Source organism: Rhinoderma darwinii, chromosome 3 (genome assembly GCF_050947455.1).
Source record: "Rhinoderma darwinii isolate aRhiDar2 chromosome 3, aRhiDar2.hap1, whole genome shotgun sequence".
Classification (NCBI taxonomy): Eukaryota; Metazoa; Chordata; class Amphibia; order Anura; family Rhinodermatidae; genus Rhinoderma; species Rhinoderma darwinii.
The window spans coordinates 79,135,329-79,159,066 of record NC_134689.1 but is presented as its reverse complement, the minus strand read 5'-3'; the positions used below and the strand labels follow the sequence as shown (position 1 = coordinate 79,159,066).

Below are 23,738 nucleotides of genomic sequence, written 5' to 3'. Positions count from 1 at the left end.
TAAAACAGTTGCCGTCAAGAACAGTGAATACTTTATAAAACCACAATGACTGGCCAGCGTGGCTGCATTCAGATATCAGTTTTGTTGTGTGTATTATGGAAGCTGACCCTAGTTCACATATATTGGATTGTCACCTCACATCAAATTACTTCCAGTAAGCTAGAAGCAGCTTCTCAAAAATCTTTACATAATACCGGAAGAGTGAAAAGCGCAGTACTCTTGTGTGCTTGACACCATGTTCAGTAAAACTGATTTTGATCTTCTCTTTCGATCCCATTCCAGATATTAAAGCCAGATGTTCTCAAAACTCGAAAGGAGAAAATAAATTTTGTATATTATTCAGCAGTTTATAAAATATATCTATTCCCAGGGGGAACAAACCTGAGCTAAAAATTTGTCTTAGGCGGGATTCACACGACAGGGATTCCCGGCCGGGTGCCGGCCGTTCATAAATCGGCCGGCACCCGGCTGCATTAGGAATAATAGACCCCTAATGGGGCTATTCACACGACCGATTTTTTGACGGCCGGGAAAACCGCCCTTCAAAAAATAGGACATGCTCTTTTTTCAGCCGGGTGCCCGGCCGCCCGGCTCCCATAGAAGTCTATGGGGCCGGGTAATACACGGCCATCACCGGAATGTGTCCCGAATGATGGCCGGGTCTACCGTCGCTCGCGCACTCTCTCTCCTCCTCCTCACAGTGCAGAGTGCATGTGAGGAGGAGGATCTTTTATTGCTCGCTGTAGGAGTCGGAATCCCCAATCCCCGGCCGGGGATTGGGGATTCCGCTACAGGAGAAGTGCGTGACTACACTGTCCATATATGGACACAGCGAAGTCACTCACTTCTGCAGCGGAATCCCCGACTCTATGGCCGGGGATTCCGCTACAGGAGAAGTGCGTGACTACACTGTCCATATATGGACACAGCGAAGTCACTCACTTCTGCAGCGGAATCCCCGACTCTATGGCCGGGGATTCCGCTACAGGAGAAGTGAGTGACTACACTGTCCATATATGGACACAGCGAAGTCACTCACTTCTGCAGCGGAATCCCCGACTCTATGGCCGGGGATGCCGCTACAGGAGAAGTGAGTGACTACACTGTCCATATATGGACACAGCGAAGTCACTCACTTCTGCAGCGGAATCCCCGACTCTATGGCCGGGGATTCCACTACAGGAGAAGTGAGTGACTACACTGTCCATATATGGACACAGCGAAGTCACTCACTTTTGCAGCGGAATCCCCGACTCTATGGCCGGGGATTCCACTACAGGAGAAGTGAGTGACTACACTGTCCATATATGGACACAGCGAAGTCACGCACTTCTGCAGCGGAATCCCCGACTCTATGGCCGGGGATGCCGCTACAGGAGAAGTGAGTGACTACACTGTCCATATATGGACACAGCGAAGTCACTCACTTCTGCAGCGGAATCCCCGACTCTATGGCCGTGGATTCCGCTACATGAGAAGTGAGTGACTACACTGTCCATATATGGACACAGTGACGTCACTCACTTCTGAAGCGGAATTCCCGACCTGTGGCAGGGAATTCCTCTTCAGGAGAAGTCAGTGACTACACTGTCCATATATGGACATTGAAGTCAGTGACTTCTCCTGGAAGGGGGGGGATGGGTGGAACCTACAGGGGACTGTGTGGCATCACCTACAGGGGGCAGGGTGGCATCACCTACAGGGGGCAGGGTGGCATCACCTACAGGGGGCAGTGTGGGTGGCATCACCTACAGGGGGCAGGGTGGGTGGCATCACCTACAGGGGGCAGGGTGGGTGGCATCACCTACAGGGGGCAGGGTGGCATCACCTACAGGGGGCAGGGTGGGTGGCATCACCTACAGGGGGCAGGGTGGGTGGCATCACCTACAGGGGGCAGGGTGGCATCACCTACAGGGGGCAGTGTGGGTGGCATCACCTACAGGGGGCAGGGTGGGTGGCATCACCTACAGGGGGCAGGGTGGGTGGCATCACCTACAGGGGGCTGGGTGGCATCACCTACAGGGGGCATGGTGGCATCGCCTACAGGGGGCAGGGTGGCATCACCTACAGGGGGCAGGGTGGGTGGCATCGCCTACAGGGGGCAGGGTGGGTGGCATCGCCTACAGGGGGCAGGGTGGCATCGCCTACAGGGGGCAGGGTGGCATTGCCTACAGGGGGCTGTGTGGCATCGCCTACAGGGGGCTGTGTGGCATCGCCTACAGGTGGCTGTGTGGCATCGCCTACAGGTGGCTGTGTGGCATCGCCTACAGGGGGCTTGGTGGCATCACGTACAGGGGGCTTGGTGGCATCACCTACAGGGGGCTTGGTGGCATCACCTACAGGGGGCTTGGTGGCATCACCTACAGGGGGCTTGGTGGCATTACCTACAGGGGACTTGGTGACATTACCTACAGGGGACTTGATGGCATTACCTACAGGGGACTTGATGCCATTACCTACAGGGGGCTGGGTGGCATTACCTGCAGGGGACAGGGTGGCATCGCCTGCAGGGGACAGGGTGGCATCGCCTGCAGGGGGCTGTGTGGCATCACCTACAGGGTGCTGGGTGGCATTACCTACCAGGGGGGCTGTGGCATTATCTACAAAGGGCTGTGTGTGGCAACAAATTTAAATGAAATTCATCCGATTTTAAAACGGACAGGGGAAAAAACGGATGCAAATCGGGTCCAAATCGGCCGGTAAAAACGGCAACTCGGCCCGGAACGGAATCGGAACGGATGCAAAACGGATGCAAACCGGCCGGGAAAATCGGCCAAAAACTGCTGATTTTCCCGGCCGACACTCGGACCCTGTCGTGTGAATGAGGCCTAAACCTATTTGCAATTTGTTACCAAATATGTCACGTCACCAGAAAGGAACCTAAAGCCTAACTAGAAATCTTAATATCACCCTTAAATTACTTAATTGATTTCTACTTTATGTTCGGCTTGGTTCTAACATATCATAAATGCTGCGGAACTTCCGCAAGGAATCCTGGGAGGAAATTACGCAGCATTTATGGTAGTAGCAAAGTCAAAGTGATTTAAAGAAATCTCATGCACATGCTGCAGAAAAAAAATCTGCAGCAAAAACATTAATAAATCGGCCTGCGGCGCAGATTTTAAATCCTCAACATATCAATTTATGCTGCTTATTCGTTGCTGTTCTGTTGCGAGTTTTCCCCATTGGAATCAATTGAGATGTAAAACCCACAACAAATAGCTATGTGTTGCGACTTTTGCGGAGGATTTTGCCTCATAAATCAACATTATGAGAGAATAGGCTGAATAATATGGACACGGATGTTGCCGTAATCCCGATCCATGATTACGGCTAAGGCCGGCCGCGGGCAGTTGTCCGCATTTGTGGGCCGTGCCCCCTGTATAAAAGTTTGGGAGCACGGTCTGTAAAATAAAAAAATAGGACATGTCTTATTTTTTACGGAAGCTTTGTACAACCTGGACACCTTCCCGTTAATATAGAAAGGAATGGATCCGTAATTACGGATGAAATATATGGTCTTGTCCATCTGGCCTTACAGTATGTCTTTATTAACATAGGTGTAATGTTGTGCTGGTAATAAAAAGTCAAGACTTACTTAACCCCTTCACGACTGCCATACGTCTATATACGTTCTAATTGCCGATGCCCCGTGCAGTTAGCACGTGTATAAACTTTGACAGCCTGAAACGTGTTTAATGAGTGCAGTGCTGCTTCAGTGTGAGCAGCACTGCATTCCCATGTCAGCCGGGGCTTTGAGAGCCCCGGAATAACCCCCCCACTGTAGATAGTGCAACCCTCAATCCCTTGTAGGCAGCGCAAAACCCTCTGTAGATAGCGCCACCTAAGCTTCCTCCAGCATCGGAATTCACGGCCAGCGCTCTGGCCGAGGATTCCCCTCCTAGAGGGAGCCCCCACCGTTTCTCCATCCCTGCTGTAGATAGTGCCAGATCCCTACAGATAGCAACCTCCCCCACTGTAGATAGCATTGCATCTCCCACTATAGATAGCACCACCTGAACTGACTCTAGGAGCGGAATCCCCGGGGATTACTGGCCGGGGATTACGCTTCTAGAGAGAGCTCCTGACGTCACTGTCCATTTGTGTCGGCCAGAGTGTCCAGAGTGTCGGCCGGGGATTCCCCTACTGGAGTAGCCCCTGGTGTAACTATCCATATATGGACAATGACGTCCGGCTCTCTCTAGGAGCGGAATCCCCGGTGTCACTATCCATATATGGACAGTGACGTCAGGGGCTACTCCTGGACCGGAATCCCTGCTCTGGAAGGGGATTCCGCTTTTAGAGTTAACCCCTGACGTCACTGTCCATATATGGACAGAGACATCAGGGGCTTCCTGAAGGAGCGGAATCTTCGGCCAGAGGGATTCTGCTCCTAATGGGAGCTACAGTGGTGCTATTTACAGGAAGCGGGTGCCATTTACGGGGGGGGGGGGCTATCTGCAGCGGGAATATTGCTAAATACAGGGGGTATGTTGCTTTCTTCAGGGGGTGGTGCTATTTACAGGGGGTGTGGGGCTATCTACACGGGGTTCTATATACAGGGGGAGTAGCACTATCTACATGGGTATTGTGGCATTATATTGCCACTATCTACAGGGGATGTATGCTCAAACTCTAAATGATGTACATTTGTATGTACATTCTATTTACACTGGGCACTATTGAGAAAGGTTCAGATGTAAACCGAAATGTCGCTCACTTTTTGGTGATTAAACTAACATTTCTTCATCCATCCTGAAGCTGTTACTTCATGGATATATACTGTTTGAGATTCTCCATTGCTGCCGTCCCCAATCTTATTCACAAGTGCATTTTTTTTGTGGTTTTGCTGGTTTTTGAATAATTTTGGGAATATCACGAGAAAAACTGTGACTGAACTGCAAAATAAATATCAGTTGTAGTGGAACTAATGTATTTATAAGGTAGTAACATAAATTTTTTGGGCACATTTTGTTGGGAAATATTATCCCAAAATACACACCTTGTAAAAGCACACGCTATCTGCAGGGGGTGGGGACTATGTACAGGGGGCGGTGCTATTTGCAGGGGGTGCTATATACAGTGTGTGTGGCACTATCTGGGCACTGTGGCAATATATTGGCACTACCTACAGGGGACCCTGTGGTGCTATCTACATGGGCACTGTGTGGCACTATGTGGGCATTATCTACAGGGAGAACTGTGGCACTATGTGGGCACTGTGGCACTATTTACAGTGGGCACTATCTATGTGGGCATTGGTACTATCTATGTGGGCAATGTGGCACTATCTACAGTGGTATTGCGTCACTATCTACATGGGCACTGTGTTTTCAGGGGGTTGGGACAAAAAACCCTAACTAATAAAATTAATCAATTTTTTATTTTTTTTTAACGTCCATGAAAAACAAATGGCAAATGCCGGTTAAAAACGGTCAGACGGCCGGGAAATGGATTCAAATTTTGAGACACATTGATGCAAAACTGCCATGAAAATCTTACAGTAGATTCGTTGTTGACTGCCATTTTTTTCACAGTCATTTGTATATAGCCCTCTTCACTCTCCCCTCACAGCAATCCAGGGTGACGGAGAGAGAAGAGGACTAATTGCTGCAGAGTTCTACAGTGTGTGTATTTATATATACACACATATATATATATATATATATATATATATATATATATATATATATATATATATATATATAAAGTCCGAAAGTTTTTTTTTTTAATTTTTAGTGATTTGTCTGCTCATAATAAAAATTAAAAACACTGAATTAATTAAACTAATCTAGAAAATGAAAGCCTCAGACGTCTTGTAAAAGAAAACAAAGCAAAAAATAGTTGTGATATGCAAAGCAGTTCCAAAGATATTATCGTTTAAAGAAGTGCATATCAAAAATGGAAAATTTGACCTGGACACAGGGGCATCAATGCCCCTTGGTCATGAAAGGGTTAAATATCTCTGAAAAATGTGTTTTGACCTTGCAAGAAATTATTTATTTTGGATGTTTGCCTTACTTTACAGTTGGACATGCAGAGAAATTTACTGCATCCCCCAGTGTCAGATTGTCTGATGACTTGGAGTTATAATCAAGATGTGACATTAAGTGTCTCACATGAGGATGTTAAATTGCTCCAAATACCAGAGACGAGAAAAACAGACACCAGAGCTCCAGTACTGGCTCCAGAGAAGTCTTTAATCACCAAACAATTTCTGGGTTACTCATGTAGAAAGGACTTTAATAGGGTTATTCAGAGTTCTATTTTCAGAGTCTGCGGTGTACAACATGAGAAATTGGTAATTTAAGAGAGATTATTTTGTCTTTAGTGACTTGACAGTTGTCTCCTTAAATATGGGCCTACTCAGGAGGTAATTTAACATCTTTATAGTTATTTCCTTGTCTCGCTTCAATAGTACATTGCAGGAACACACGAGATGTTTATATCAGAGTAAAGTATCTTTTGTCGAACATTTACTGAAATACACATCATAAGACAAATTTGTTATCCTACATGTAAGTTTATTTGAATACATTCGCATTTCTATATGATAATAGTCTCTTAAAGAAAAAACAAATCTGCTCCCACTGCACAACCTTGTCAATATTGTGTTCTGAAAACTAATGACAAAAGGAAAGATTTCATTGTTTACTTTTGGTACTTTTTTGTCTAAGAGGCTTGTCCTGTGGAAGATGTTATATGTATTAACTGCATATTTCATATAACACCATGAGAAATACAAACAGGAACCATAGTGGATTGCCGGAAAGCTGTAGCGAACTCGGAATTGGAGACATTCAGCCAATCACAGTTTACTAGGGAATTGCACATAATGGGATTCCCTAATATTTAAGGTAAGGTGCCTCCAAATCTGAGGTACACCATATTGCATAGTGCATCAGTCTCATGTCACCTTGCTTAACATACGTTCTGAAAATACTTACATCGAGGTGAGGGATTTTAATCCGCTGAAAGCATCCGCTGCAATTTCAGATATTTGGTTCTTGCTGAGGTCTCTAAAAATAAAAAACAAAGTAGATTTTGCAACACTGAAAACAGTCTAAATCCCAGCCACATTTATGTACACAAGTATTACCCTATAAATACAAAGACGGTATACAAAATAGCATATAAAGTGGTATATTGATATGATGGCCATTCCTTTTGGTTGATTCACAGACTAAAGCCAATTTTTATTGCGTTTCTAAGTTAAAAGCAGCTGACAGCGCGAAAAACAAAAGCTACTTCATATGAGCAATTGTATAGATACATGCCCACATTATTTCATTTTCAACTTCAATAAATATATATATTTTTTAAAGATACAGTCCAAGAATCAACAGGTACAACAGTTGTAACATTTTCAGATGACATCTTGTGGAACCGTGCCTCATAACAATGGCATACATAGCTGGAGTAAACAACAGGCAACATATTTATACGTTATAAAACACTCATTTGTCCTTAGATCAATAGATATCATGTCCAATACTCTCACAGTATATTAGACTTACACTCTCTTCAGTTTTTTGTACTGAGTAAAAGCTCCAGCTGGAATATTCTTGATGGAATTCTGTTCCAGCCGTCTAAGAAAAAAAAACATAAGAAAAAGATAGAAAAATATTATTTGTAGCGTCTGCTTACCATCTTGGTCTGAGATGACAACATATGTGCGTCACACACTTATTTTGAAGCTCGAGAATAAAATAAATGGTTATATGAAAACCGTTTGAGGATTGTTTGTCCAACTTGTTGAACTGTTACTGTAAGATACGGTTTGTCTTCATGAAACAGACCTCTGGATGTTGTTTTGTGAGCTTTGGCAAAAACACACAAACATTTAATATGGCCACATTTATTTGAGGTTGCTCCACTAGCCATGAAAAATAACACACTGCAACCACTATAGTCAACATGGACTGTCTTGCCTTTTGTGAACAAAACACCAACATATATACAACTTGGTAGAGTAAACGATTCAAGACCTTTTCTCAGTCACCATACATTGAGATGTTTCGATGCACAGAGATGCCAATCTGGTCTTTGTTTTAGAGGTAGATCGCACTTCCCGGAGTAAATGACAATGAAAAGAACACTTGCACTGGAATAAAAGACTAATATTGAATATTGTGGTTTCTATCCACCATCATTTAGCTTGGAATAGGTTATAGAATAATTTTTCGGACCCCCTCCCTATACACCATTCAAGAAATACCTGCAGCCATAATGGGAGGATTTTAAATACAGAGGCAGACAATTTTTGCCACCCACATTCTCAGTATTATTAAGTGGTCATCTTCTCCCAACATCCCCTTTGATGGCTAAATATCCAGCAAATACTGCTACGTGTGTTCCTTTCTCTCAGTGTTTGAAATCCTCCTGTCGTCCTGTAATGTGTCAGATTTACTTGATATTACGTGATATTCCTTCATTTAAGTATGAGTTTTTAATTTAATTTAGCCTACACAATAAAATCTTTGGCCAGGGCGATCAACATCCAGAGATCTCCAAGCTACAGAAGAATGGTACTTAGAAGGCTCATGTGGGCTGGGGGGTCCTTTGTTTCTGTGTTTATAAGGGATGCCAGCTTACAGACTTCTACTGATTCAACAAATGCATTTGTTGTGCTAAGCAAACAACCAGAATGTAGTTGTTAATCTAGTGCAGGTTAGAAAATAAACCCTGTAGTATAAGCAGACTGCAAACAGATAAACAGCAGGCGGGTCACAAAACTATTTGCATCAATAGTTAAAAATGCAATGGGCATATGTCTTTTTAAAATCTGACATGTGTCACTTTATGTGGGAATATCTTTTTAATGCTTTTATTTATCCAAGCGATTTTGGAATTTTGCTCACTTTTTATGAAAAATTTTGGTAGGCAAGATGACCAAAAAGCCGCAATTCTGGCATTGTTTTTTTTAAAAAAAATTGGTATTGTTTTTTTAATGGCATTCACCACACTGAAAGACAAACATTTTTTGTAAATTGTGCAAAATTAGCATTTTTCAAAATTTGAATTTCTCTGCTTGTAAGACACAAAATAGTTACTTATTACCATTCCCATATATCTACTTTATGATGACATCATTTGTTGAAACATCTCTGTTTTTAGGATGTTAGAAAGCTTATCAGGAGCAATTTTTTAAATTTTCAAAATGATTTCCAAAATGTAATTTTTTAAGGACCAATTCAGTCCTCAAGTGGACTATATATTAGAAATCTCTATAAATCACCCTATTTTTTTTTTTAAACTTGACCCCTCAAATTGTTTAAAAAATATTTTGGCAAATTTATTAACCCTTCAGGCATTTCTCATTAAAGACATGTGGAGGTGAAATGTAAATATGTCACTTTTTTGCAGATATTAAATTCTAATACATTTTCTTCTGTAACACCAATGGTGTTTACAGAGAAACGCAACTCAAGATTACCCAGATTCTAAAGTTTTTAGAAATATCCCAAATGTGACCCTAGTGTGCTACTTGGCTCAACCACAGGCCTCAGGAGCACCTTGAGGATTTTGGGGGCTGCTTTTTGTTAGGTTGTTTTCCAGGCATTATTATAGATTTGCAGAGGCCCTGAGGTGCAAAACATAAGGAACATCCCCAAAAATACTTCATTTTGGAAACTACACCTCTCAAGGAACTAACCTAGTAGTAAGCATTTAGACCCCACATGTGTTTTTCAGATTTTATTACAATTGGGCCGAGAAAATGAAAAATTTATTTTTTTCTAAGAAAATGTAGTTTTAGCTCAGAACTTTTTCATTTTCAAAAGAAACACTGAAAAAAGAACTCACAATTTTGTTCTGCAAATTCTCACTAATACCGCAGTATCCCATATATGGTTGTAAACTGCTGCTTGGGCACACGGCAGGGCTCAGCAGCGAATGAGCGCACAATGTTTTTTTTGGAGTGTAGATATTGCTAGATTGATTTCGGGCGCCATGTTGTATTTGCAGAGTACCTGAGGTACTAGTACAAATGAAACCCAAAAAATGTTTTTGGAAACTGAACCCCTCAAGGCATTTAGAGGTGTAGTGAACTTTTTGACCGCACAGGTTTTTCCCCATAAATAATGTGCAGCCCTACATGCAAAGGGAAAAATGCAATTGCCAAATGCAAATGCCAGATGGGCCGGTGTCCTCATGGTTGCAGGCTTTTTTTCTCCCTGAGCGGTGTACTGTGCACTACACCGCCTACTACTGTCACTGACAGTGTAGTGCAGCTGCAGGCAGCCCAGTATCCTCCCTGCAGTGTCAGACGGGGCCACACTCTCTGCACTCACTACAACGTTCCAGAGCTTTTTAATACAGCTAGGGCACTGTCTTCACTGTGCTGCAGCAGTGGCAGGACACACTGAGATCTGGTCTCCTCCTACCTCCCAGCTCCCAGATTGCTCTGTAGTCTGCACTGACAGGAAGGGGAGGGTAGTCTGCAGATTAACACAGAGCAGTACAGGAAGATAACAAGAGTCTTCTGTCCTCTGCCCTATTGCTGCATTCTCCTGTCATCTATCCCCCAGGTGATCTTTCCTGTCTTCCCCCCACCCAGCTCCTTTCTCCTGTTTTTGCACACCCAGCTGCTGATTTACTCATGGCACCTTCTACCACTCTCCTGAGATGCGACAGTGGGTAATTGCCCCTGCTTCTTAAAGTTTCCTACATGTCAGAGGTTCTGAAATCAGCTATCCGCAGAAAAGGTAAATGTCTGTGTAATGTGTGTATAAATTTTGTCATTGTGTGTATAAATACTGTATATATGTGTATAATGTATATACTTTGTATGTGTGCATAATGTGCATACAGTATGTGCGTAATGCCCAATTCACGTCACATTATTGCTCTACGTTTATCTTGTACGTCGGGAAAGATCCTGACATACAAGATAAATGCATTCATAGGGCTCCATTATTCCGATGGAGACAAAAAAGTGTCCTTTTGGCCTCCGTCGGGCTGGTATATGTCAGTATAGGACTGGGAGATTATGACCTAAATCAAAATCATGATTAACTAAACATGTAACCTCGATTGCGATTATTAACCGATTATTTAGGCCACATCCCTTCACATGCCACACCATCTATTTGCATGCTACGCCGTTGAATTAATATTTATGCCCTGAGCCTGCTGTATACTACTGTATGTAACATACCCCCTGACACTGCCCCCACTCAGTATATTGCCCTCATAGTGCTCCCCACACAGTATAATGCCCCTATAACTGCCCCCATAGCTGCCCCCTCACAGTAGAATGCCCTATAACTGCCCCCATGCTGTATAATGCCCCCATAGCTGCCCCCACACAGCCCCAATAGTGCCTAATAAAAATAATAATATACATACCCCTAACCCCGTTCTAGTGGAGGAGATCCTTCTGCTCCTCCGGTCTGTGCAGTCAGATCAGACAGGCGCAATGACATCACTGCCTCGCGTCCAGCGATACATATTGAATGGTAGAGCAGGGACCTCATGGCTCCCTGCTCTACTACTGGATTCAACTGTATCTGCGTCCTGAAGATGTAGATACAGTTTAAATCGGAAAAAAATAATTGAAAAAAACAAAAATGTGCAAGATGACCTCAATTAATTGCGCTGAAATTCGGTTTAGTTTTTTTTTTTTGTTACCAGCCCAGCGCTACGTCAGTTGAACTTTTTTTTGAAGGATGGACTAGCGTAGAAGACCATCCACATAAAATCATATACCATACGGTATACGTTCTTTATCTTTGGAGCCTATGGGTGACGGATGCCCCTGTATGGCATCCGTCACAGGCATATGTTAAACGTATACCTCGGGGAGTTCCCGACATCACTGTCATATATGTACGAATGTAGCCATCTTTATCTGGACTCTGATAACTTGCTGCAGTGTGCTATCACACAACAAAAGCCATTGAAAAAGTCATATTAAAGTTGCTTTACACTGTGTATTTAAGGTGTTAAAAGTCAAGATAAAGACGGCTACATCTGTACACTTTTGTCAGGAACAGTGTTCTAGTTCATGGGCAGAGCAATAGCGGATTCTCTGCTTGGTGACTCCATCGATAGGGAACTCCTGATGTTACTGTCCATATATGGAGAGTGACGTCAGGAACAGTGCTGGAATCCCGGGGCAGAGTGCTAGCTTTTGCTCTGCCGGGGACTTCAGCACTTTGGATGTTCCTGACGTCACTGTCCATATATGGATAGTGACATCAGGAGCGGTGCTGGAGTAGAGCATCAGCTAGCGCTCTGCCCCGGGATAGGCCGTCAATATCTGATCGGTCGGGGTGCGACTCCCAGGTAGTTGCATTCAACAATTAATTTGTTACATTCCTAAAGGTGTATGTCCATCTTGTAAAAGTGATTGAATATTCTAGAATATGATCTGGGACCTATGGGACCTCCACCGATTCTGAGAATGAAGGGGCTGCTGCGCTGATTTCGCACTGCGACCACTTCACTGTTTTTTCCTTTGTAGTGATGCTCCCAGCCACCTGGCTGTGTAGGCAACTGCAGACTGCCCCATTCACTTGTTGTGCAAAGGGTGAGCTAAAGGGTGAGCCGAACTTACTCCAGTCCGACTCTGGACAGCATGCATGGAGGGGTGGTGGGCCTGTGTGATTTAAAATGTCAGGGTTGATTTTAATTCCCAGTCCGGCCCTGCAATGCGCTGTATATTTTTTAATGTATTACTACTTATACACAAGATAATTTTTAACATTTTCCAGTCGATGTAGCTGTTTGAGGGCTTTGTATTTGTGGGGTGGATTGTAGTTTTTATTGGTACCATTTTGGGGCACATGAAACTTTCTCACATTTTATTCCACTTTTTGTTAGTCAAGGTGACCAAAGAACAGCATTTCTGGCATTGTTTTATTAGCTTGATTTACAGAATTCACCGTACAGTATAAACGACGTAATATTTTTATAGTTAAGGTCAGTACAGACATGGCAATCATTTTTAATTTTAACTTGATAAGTAAAAAAGTAGAAATTTCATTTTACAACATAAAACGTATATTTTTTTACTTTTCTAACAAATTATTTTTTTAGTCCCATTAGGGAAAGGCCTTGAGGGCCTGAACATCTTATCACTGTTATAATGCATTGTGCTACTAATGTAGTGCAATGTATTATAACTGTCAATTTTACACTGACGGGCTGTATATTGTGCCCTGGCAGGGCCTAATAGTCTTCCGTACATAGAAGAAAAGGAAGCCAATGTTAAGCCTCTGGTTGCCATAGCAACCCATTGGCATGCACCAACTGCGTTTTGCGCACTGGGGGGTGATGGAGTACAAATCATTATCAACTGTGGCATCTAAGGGCTAGCTCCGATCCATCTATTACAGCAGAGTGTCAGTTGCTGATGACCTGGGCTCAGTTTCTATATGGCAAATAGTGGCAACCCCTTCCTGACTGACATACAGTTACGTCACTTGTCAGGGCTAAACTCTAGATTACACTATGGTTAATACCTTATAAATAAAGGGCCACACAAATCAACAACTGTGTTTACAATGTTGTATCAGATGCCAAAGGGGTTCCAGCGTTTACTAGACCCCTTTCATTCTGAAATCAGAGATGGTTTAAAATCTCAGACCACACCAAGTTGATATAGGTCGTATCAGGAGATCTTTTTGATTGGATTTTCCCTTTAAAGTGTACCTGAAGTCCAAAATACACAGGCTAATGCATTAGTAAAATGAAAAATAAACATAATAAACATGCAGGCAAAATCTTGCAGCTACTCTGCAGCCCATGAAACTATAGACTGACAAAAATGGCAATCAAGAGTTTGCTGATGGCCTCTAGATGCCATCACTGGAAAGGTGATTTTCTCATGACTACCCCACTGTTAACAATTGCAGATACTGCAACACCAGAATAAATGGGAATCTCTACTGTCATACTGAGGGTGCACTTTAAATTCACAAAGACTGTACAACATAAAAGCATGCTAAAAATGTGCCTGCAATTACAAATCTGTTCCATTCATCTGAATGAGGTTGTTTCTGCAGCAGGTGCATGGATTTCTGCAAGTTCTGTTCAGATGAATGGAATTGATTTTCATTGGCACAAATTGCAGCAACAAAATCTGCCATGTGTGAATCCACCCTTAAAGACCATGTTCACTACTTCCCCTGTGCTGAGAAGGATGTTTGCCCTTGAATCGCTGAAGATATTCCCCTCCTAAATATGCAGAATTAGATTGGTATTGGAATGATTTTTGATTTCTAATACTTATGAACAATAACATATCTAAAGGGAATAAAAGAAAACATTTCTGAATGAAAATATTCTTTTATTTTTATTTTAGGACTTATCAGTTGACATGGCCATTTTTTGTAGGATTCCAGCAGTCTGAACATTATGGGATGAGCTCTAGTGGGCAGTGAACAAGACAAATTAAAGGATAATGGCCAAAGCAAGGCCATAAATTCATTCCTGCAGCTGCAAATGACATTATAAACCATGAGTCCAAATGAGTGGAGGTTTATCAAAATCACTCATCCCATGGCAGATATTACTGGCAGAGAGTTATTGTGCCATTGTAAATGCCAATTCCCCAACCTAGATGTATAATAAGGATTTTCCTTTTACGCAGTACTTAATAAATGATGTGTATGTATTATTTTTTTTAAACGCCACCAACGCCAAAGTGTTTTAAGTAACTTGTAAATTAGATTAAAATAAACCAAGATGTTTAAATTCTAAACTAAATTTTTTATTTTGATATTTAAACTTTTATTAACCATGCAAAACATAGATTTTATACATTAACCTTTTAAGGACCGGCCTATTTTCGGCCCAAAAGGGGTTCGCCGGGCAGTTTATATTGATGGCTTGTGCTAGGTTATCAATATCAAATCGGTGGGTGTTTGACTCCTGGAACCCGCATGATCAGCTGTCTACAGGGGCTGTGGTGATAACTGCTGCGTCCTCTTCATAGTTTACCAGGCACAACGCCATAAACTTCTGTGCCTGAGATTGCAGTTTCGGTCCCATTCAAGAAAATGGCAATGGGCTGTAGAGGACTAGAATTTTCAGGCATAGCCGCTACGATAGTGTACGGCGCTGTGCTTGGCAAACTATGAATTTGCCGCAACGTTCAATGTCGTGGACCTTCAGTTAGTTGATCGGCGGTGGTTCTGGGAGTCGGTCACCCGCCGATCGGATATTGATGACCTATCCTAAGTATAGGCCAGCAATATAAAATGCCAGATGAACCACTTCAAGTGATGTTTAGCTTCAACAGGTCTGCCAGTAATCATGCCTGGTTGTGGCCAGTGAAATTGAACCCAATTGTCAATTGAATTTGGTTAACCAGTTGATTTAGTAGGGGGCAATTACTTATTTTTTTCACATAGGGCCAGGTAGGGCTGAACGGCAGCATTTTCTCTTCAATGAATAAAATCATCACTTAAAAACAGCATCTTGTATGTACTTGATTATCTTTGTCTAATATTACAAGTAGTTTGATGATCTGAAACATTTAAATGAGGGACAAATATGCAAAAATAGAAGAAATTGGGACCTTTTTCACAGCATAGTATATACCACACATAGGCACATATATAAGGTCCCATTCACTTGAATGAGACCGGAACTGCAATTCCAGGCACAGCGGCTACGAATGTACATGGCACTGTGCCTGGTCAGTGTTTGTTGCCGCAGAACCCTTCAGTCAGCTGATTAGCGGCGGTTCCCAGAAGTTGGACCCCCACCAATCGGATAGGATAGGTCATCAATATAAAATGTCCGGATAACTCCTTTAAATAGAACCTCTCTAGCAATGTGAAGCAGACAAGAAGGTCTTAATAAGCAGTACATGATGCCTTGTTCTAAGGAGATTCATATATAGATGCAAAACAAAGTCTTTGGGGGGAATTTATAAAAATTTTCGTTTCATGCAACAGTCTTAATAGAAAGCGAGTTGGAGTAAGATGTGACACATTCAAGGTCTCAAACAAGGCTCATACAAGGTCCTGATGCCAAGCAGGGCATTATATGCGACACAGCACTCAATGTAATCAGTGCTGCGTCACATACAATGTCCTGATGCTGCCAGACATCAGTAGGTTGAATGAGCCCCAGCATGCTGTGGAAGTCTGAGGAGACCCGGAGGGGAGAAGAGGAGCGGTGAGGTGAGAAATCATTTTTTTTTTGTACTTGTCCGATGAGGGGGGATAGACTGATCGGAGGGCAGCACAGTTGGGTTATGCAGCAGGACAATGATCCGAAGCGTACAAGAAAGTGCTACTCTGAATGGCTCAAAAGAAACAAAATTTAAATTATAGAGTGGCTTGAATTCCTTTCAGATGCTGTGACAAAACCTTAAACGGGCAGTTCATGCTCAAAAACCCTTTAATGTATCTGAAGTAAAACAATTCTGGAAAGCAGAGAGGGTCAATAATCCTGAACAACAATGTAATAGACTCATCGCAAGTTATCGCAAACGTTTGAGTTCAGTTGTTACTTCCAAGGGTGGCACAATCCGTTTTTAGGCTTAGGGGGGCAATTACTTTTTCACATATATGATATAGTTTTTGAATAAGTCTTTATTCTCAATAGACGTAATGAAATTGAAAAGTTGCATTTTGTGTTTACTCGTGTTGCCTTTATCTTATATTAACCCCCACCCCACCCCCCTGCCATTTTTTTGGTTTTTAATTTCTGCTTTTTCATCCCCACCTTCCAAAAACCATAAAATTTTTATTTTTCAGCTGATATGAGGGCTTGTTTTTTGCAGTACAAGGTGTCGTTTTTTTTAACGGCACCATATAATGTACTGGGAAACTGGAAAAAAAATATTTGTGGGGTGGAATGGGAAAAAAACTGATTTCTCCATTGTTTTTTTTTGTGGTTTTGTTTTTACAGCATTAACAGTGCGGTAAAAGTGACATGTTTTCTTAAGCGGTCAGGGCTTATTTTTTATGGGGCGAGCTGTAGTTTTTTTAAGTACCATTTTGAGGTACATAAGACTTTTATATTACTTATAATTCTATTTTTTTTTTGTGGGAGATGAGATGACAGTGAAAAACAGCGATTCTGACGTTTCATTTTTATTTTTTTTACTGCATTCACCAATACGGGTTAAATGTTATATTGTAAGGCCTTATTCACACGACAGTGAAAAAAAATGTCCATTTAAAACTGATCAACTGTCAGTTTTTCATGGCCATTTTGCATCAGTTTGTCTCTAAATTTTCATCCGTTTCAAGTCCATCTGTCCGTTTTTAATGGCCGTTTGACATCCATTTTGCATCAGTTTTTCATGGCCGTTAAAAAAACTGATGAATTTCATTGGTCAGGCTTTTTTTGTCCCAGCCCCCTGAAAACAACCAAAGGAAGGTCACATGTTCACCTAGACAATATTTACAGCCTCCCTGTATATGATGCCACACACCTCCCTGTATATGATGCCACACAGCCTTCTTGTATATGCCACACGCCTCCCTGTAGATGATGCCACCCGCCTCCCTGTAGATGATGCCACACCTGCCTCCCTGTAGATGATGCCACACCAGCCTCCCTGTAGATGATGCCACACGCCTCCCTGTAAATGATGCCACACCAGCCTCCCTGTAGATGATGCCACACCAGCCTCCCTGTAGATGATGCCACACCAGCCTCCCTGTAGATGATGCCACACCAGCCTCCCTGTACATGATGCCACACCAGCCTCCCTGTACATGATGCCACACCAGCCTCCCTGTACATGATGCCACACCAGCCTCCCTGTACATGATGCCACACCAGCCTGCCTGTACATGATGCCACACAGCCTTCTTGTATATGCCACACGCCTCCCTGTATATGATGCCACACCTGCCTCCCTGTAGATGCCACACCAGCCTCCCTGTAGATGCCACACCAGCCTGCCTGTAGATGCCACACCAGCCTCCCTGTAGATGCCACACCAGCCTGCCTGTAGATGCCACACCAGCCTCCCTGTAGATGCCACACCAGCCTCCCTGTAGATGCCACACCAGCCTCCCTGTAGATGCCACACCAGCCTGCCTGTAGATGCCACACCTGCCTGCCTGTAGATGCCACACCAGCCTCCCTGTAGATGCCACACCAGCCTCCCTGTAGATGCCACACCAGCCTGCCTGTAGATGCCACACCAGCCTCCCTGTAGATGCCACACCAGCCTGCCTGTAGATGCCACACCAGCCTCCCTGTAGATCCCACACCAGCCTCCCTGTAGATGCCACACCAGCCTCCCTGTAGATGCCACACCAGCCTCCCTGTAGATGCCACACCAGCCTCCCTGTAGATTGTGCCACATACTCACGAGAGCAGTGCCGTCTCTCCTCTTCTTCACTTGTGGTCACTCGTCTGCACGGGATCTGGCAAGGCAGTGCGACGGGGCGGTGACGTCATCGAGGCGCCTTCAAATCCGAGTGACCACAGACGAGTGACCACACCTGAAGAAGCGCCGCAAACGTGAGTATGCCAACGATAGCCAGCAAGGGAACTAGTAGTTCCCTTGCCAGTCCCCATGTAACAGATCCGTTTTTAACGGTTGTTACATGTATTGACAGCCGTTAAAAACTGATCCATTGACTTCTATGGGGGCCGTCAGGCCGTTAAAACGGCCAAAAATAGGACATGTCCTATTTTTTGACGGCCATTATTCACGGGCCGTTAAAAAAACGGCCGTGTGAATGCACCCATAGAATATCATTGTTCTGAAAACGGCCATGTGAAAGCCGTTAAAAGGACGGCCATCACATGGCCGTTTTTCACTGTCGTGTGAATAAGGCCTAAGGCTTTATGCCCACTTCAGTTTTTTCCTTCAGGGTGCTATCTGTTTTTGCACACTTCAGTTATTTAAACGGATCCGTTGTTCCGTTCCGTCAAAAGTAGAGCATGTCCTAGTTTGGTCAGTGATTCAGTGACCGTGTGGCCCATACAAGTCAATGGGTCAGTCAAAAAAATGGATGACACACGGAAGGATTCCGTGTGCCGTCCGTTTTTGACGGATCCCTTGCCATAGCAACGGCTGGGTGAGCCAAAGTTCACAGACTACAGTACACATTTATTCCTAAAGATGGATGTGGAGAGACTCATAGCATTGGTGCATGTTCACCCAGAACTGTGGGATACGCGTGCAGTATGCTACCACGGCCGCTATAAAAAAAAGATGCAGCGTGGGAGGAATTTGCCAAGGAGCTTTTGACGCACAGATGGCAGCAGGGAACTAGTGCCCAGCGTCACAAAATAAGTAAGTGCACACATTTCACTCCAAAAATACCAAAAAAACAAAGCAAGCCAAGCAGAGTAATCTCAAACTGTTCTCTATGCTATGAAGTTTACCTTCCGTTTTTTAAACGGAGAAACGGAAGCCAAACGGAAACACAACGTCCATGTAAAACGGAAACACGGAACGGAAACTGAGTGCACATGGAAACAAAAACGAACACACGGATCCGTCAAAAACGGCCGATAAAACGGTGATGCTAGATTGTTACTTTTATGGTCCTTGTTTGGATTATTACTCTTTTTTTCAGATTGTTGTTTTATTTTCTCACAGATATCTACACGTCATGAAAGGAAGGGACTTTATTATGAAGGAGCAGAGGCCATTGTTGAACAATGTATTTTTTCATATTTGTTATGTATCATGTAAAAAATACTTTTAATTCTTAATGCAAATATATCATCGCCTTTATCAAGGGATTCCCTTGTGTAAGGCGATTCATATTTTGGGTGTCCCTTATTCTTTATTTTTATTGATCACTCTAGAAACTCATACACTATTACGTTTTGCTGCTATTTGGATCTGACTTTGGCTAGATGTTTTGATATATTATTTCTATATGTGCTCTATATGTAATAGACCATTTAAGGGGTGTATATGCTTTTATAGCGATGCCCTCAATGTGTTTACATGTTTGGTGGGGAGTGGATCTCACTTCGCCTCCAGTGACGGGGGAGATGCGGACTTCAGTGGACATTCCCACACAGTTCTTATTTAGTCCAGTTTGAGGTGTTCCGTAGGCAGCCTGCATGGGGGGACACATATGTTGGGTCTTAAATTTCCCCATTGGTCTTCTATGTCACAGCGGCACCAGGATTCTAGTATTTCCATTTGGACTGAGATGTGCCTCAACAGGCTTGCTCAATTGTTTTATGCCATCTCACAGTGTATGCGTTCCAGCGACATATTTCCAGTCACTGTGCCATCTTTGACATGTGCAGTAGACATCTTTGGACGCCGCTATGCAAACTCTTTTCTCTACAGCGATGTAAGTTTATATTGTATTAATTATCACCCAATGTAAGTGAAGAGAAAAAAGCCGCGCTCACCCGGTCTGACGTAGAAAATTCTTTAATGCTTGTAAAAAAGGTGTGGGGGGAGAAAGGGCTTGAGAAAGTGTTGTACCCGAAATGGCTTTTACCTGACACTGTTTTCATCTTCTCCCCACACCTTTTTTACAAGCATTAAATAATTTTCTACGTCATACCGGGTGAGTGTGCCTTTTTTCTCTCTACTTGCATTGTGCTATATATAGTCTTACCTACAAAGCCCAGCACCTCCCTAGACTTCTACCACAGCCCCTGTTGTGCCTCTGTGGGCAGTGTACTGCCGAATATCCCGAGGACTACTGGTCACAGCAGTGCTGACTGATTTTCTTGTACTTGAGTGTATTAATTATAATACATGATGACCTCTGCACCCTCTTAATTTATGTATTTAACACTTTTTGCATTATATCTTTTTACCTATGGGTCACCTTACAACTTTTCACTTGACACAAGATAGTTGTACAATTTGTGCTGAAAGTATACAACTATGATGTATGCACAAACTCTAAATGATGTACATTTGTATGTACATCCTATTTACACTAGCCACTTTTGAGAAAGGTTCAGATGTAAACCGAAACGTCGCTCACTTTTTGGTGATTAAACTAACATTTCTTCATCCATCCTGAAGCTGTTACTTCATGGATATATACTGTTTGAGATTCTCCATTACTGCCGTCCCCAATCTTATTCACATGTGCTTTTTTTTTGTGGTTTTGCTGGTTTTTGAACAATTTTGGGAATATCACGAGAAAAACTGTGACTGAACTGCAAAAGAAATATCAGTTGTAGAGGCACTAATGTATTTATAAGGTAGTAACATACAATTTTTTGCCGCATTTTGTTGGGAAATATTATCCCCAAAAACACACCTTGTAAAAGCACACTTATAAAGCACGCGCTATCTGCAGGGAGGGGGTTGCTATCTACAGGAGGGTGGGCACTATGTACAGGGGGCGGTGCTATTTGCAGGGAGTGCTATATACAGTGTGTGTGGCACTATCTGGGCACTGTGGCATTATATTGGCACTATCTACAGGGTACACTGTGGCGCTATCTACATGGGCACTATGTGTGGCACTATGTGGGCACTATCTACAAGGAGAACTGTGGCACTATGTGGGCACTGTGGCACTTTACAGTGGGTACTATCTATGTGAGCACTGGCACTATGTGGGCAACGTGGCACTATCTACAGTGGTACTGCATCACTATCTACATGGGAACTGTGGTGTTTTCAGTGGGTTGGGACAAAAAAACCCTAATGATCAAAATTAATCTATTTTTTTGACGTCCATGAAAAACGGATGGAAAATGGCAGTTAAAAACGGTCAGACGGCCGAGAAATAGATTCAAATTTTGAGACACATTGGGGCAAAACAGCCATGAAAAACTGACAGTTGATCCGTTGTTGACTGCCATTTTTTTCACTGTCATGAGTATATAGCCCTCTTGACTCTCCCCAACACAGCGATCCAGGGTGACGGAGAGAGAAGAAGACTAATTGTTACAGAGCTGTATAGTATATGTATATATATATATATATATATATATATATATACACACACACACAAATATAATCTAGATAAATACATACACTACCGTTCAAAAGTTTGGGGTCACCCAGACAATTTTGTGTTTTCCATGAAAACTCACACTTATATTTATCAAATGAGTTGCAAAATGACTAGAAAATATAGTCAAGACATTGACAAGGTTAGAAATAATGATTTTTATTTCAAATAATAATTTTCTCCTTCAAACTTTGCTTTCGTCAAAGAATGCTCCATTTGCAGCAATTACAGCATTGCAGACCTTTGGCATTCTAGCTGTTCATTTGCTGAGGTAATCGGGAGAAATTTCACCCCATGCTTCCAGAAGCCCCTCCCACAACTTGGATTGGCTTGATGGGCACTTCTTGCGTACCATACGGTCAAGCTGCTCCCACAACAGCTCTATGGGGTTGAGATCTGGTGACTGCGCTGGCCACTCCATTACAGATAGAATACCAGCTGCCTGCTTCTTCCCTAAATAGTTCTTGCATAATTTGGAGGTGTGCTTTGGGTCATTGTCCTGTTGTAGGATGAAATTGGCTCCAATCAAGCGCTGTCCACAGGGTATAACATGGTGTTGCAAAATGGAGTGATAGCCTTCCTTATTCAAAATCCCTTTTACCTTGTACAAATCTCCCAATTTACCAGCACCAAAGCAACCCCAGACCATCACATTACCTCCACCATGCTTGACAGATGGCGTCAGGCACTCTTCCAGCATCTTTTCAGTTGTTCTGCGTCTCACAAATGTTCTTCTGTGTGATCCAAACTTCGATTCGTCTGTCCATAACACTTTTTTCCAATCTTCCTCTGTCCAAGGTCTGTGTGCTTTTGCCCATATTAATCTTTTCCTTTTATTAGCCAGTCTCAGATATGGCTTTTTCTTTGCCACTCTGCCCTGAAGGCCAGCATCCCGGAGTCGCCTCTTCACTGTAGACGTTGATACTGGCGTTTTGCGGGTACTATTTAATGAAGCTGCCAGTTGAGAACCTGTGAGGCGTCTATTTCTCAAACTAGAGACTCTAATGTACTTGTCTTGTTGCTCAGTTGTGCCTCCCACTTCTCTTTCTACTCTGGTTAGAGCCTGTTTGTGCTGTCCTCTGAAGGGAGTAGTACACACCGTTGTAGGAAATCTTGCGTTTCTTGGCAATTTCTCGCATGGAATAGCCTTCATTTCTAAGAACAAGAATAGACTGTCGAGTTTCACATGAAAGCTCTCTTTTTCTAGCCATTTTGAGAGTTTAATCGAACCCACAAATGTAATGCTCCAGATTCTCAACTAGCCCAAAGGAAGGTCAGTTTTATAGCTCCTCAAAACTGTTTACAGCGGTGCTAACATAATGGCACAAGGGTTTTCAAGTGTTTTCTAATCATCCATTAGCCTTCTAACACAGTTAGCAAACACAATGTACCATTAGAACACTGGAGTGATGGTTGCTGGAAATGGGCCTCTATACACCTATGTAGATATTGCATTAAAACCCAGACGTTTGCAGCTAGAATAGTCATTTAGCACATTAACAATGTATAGAGTGTATTTCTGATTAATTTAATGTTATCTTCATTGAAAAAAAACTGTGCTTTTCTTGCAAAAATAAGGACATTTCTAAGTGACCCTAAACTTTTGAACGGTAGTGTATATATATATATATATATATATATATATATATATATAAAATTACAAAAAAGTGTTGTTTTTTTTACATTTTTTGTGATTTGTGTGCTCATAATAAAAATTAAAAACACGTAATTAATTAAACGAATCTAGAAAATGAAAGTTTCATAAGACTTGTAAAAAATAAAGTGAAAATAGTTGTGATATTCAAAGCGGTTGCAAAAATATTGCCCTCTAAAGAAGTGCATATCAGAAATGGAAAA

At 42.7% G+C, this 23,738-nt stretch overlaps 1 protein-coding gene across 1 annotated transcript in view; it reads right to left on the bottom strand.

Annotated features, from left to right (window-relative positions):
- The window catches only part of SLIT3 (slit guidance ligand 3), a 761,836-nt gene that overhangs the window by 171,133 nt on the left and 566,965 nt on the right, over positions 1-23,738 (bottom strand). The window contains exons 10-11 of the mRNA XM_075856411.1: positions 7,518-7,589; positions 6,948-7,019 (exon numbers count right to left, since the gene is read on the bottom strand). Coding sequence (XP_075712526.1) covers positions 6,948-7,019; positions 7,518-7,589 — 144 coding nt within the window. The remainder of the gene's footprint in view (positions 1-6,947; positions 7,020-7,517; positions 7,590-23,738) is intronic.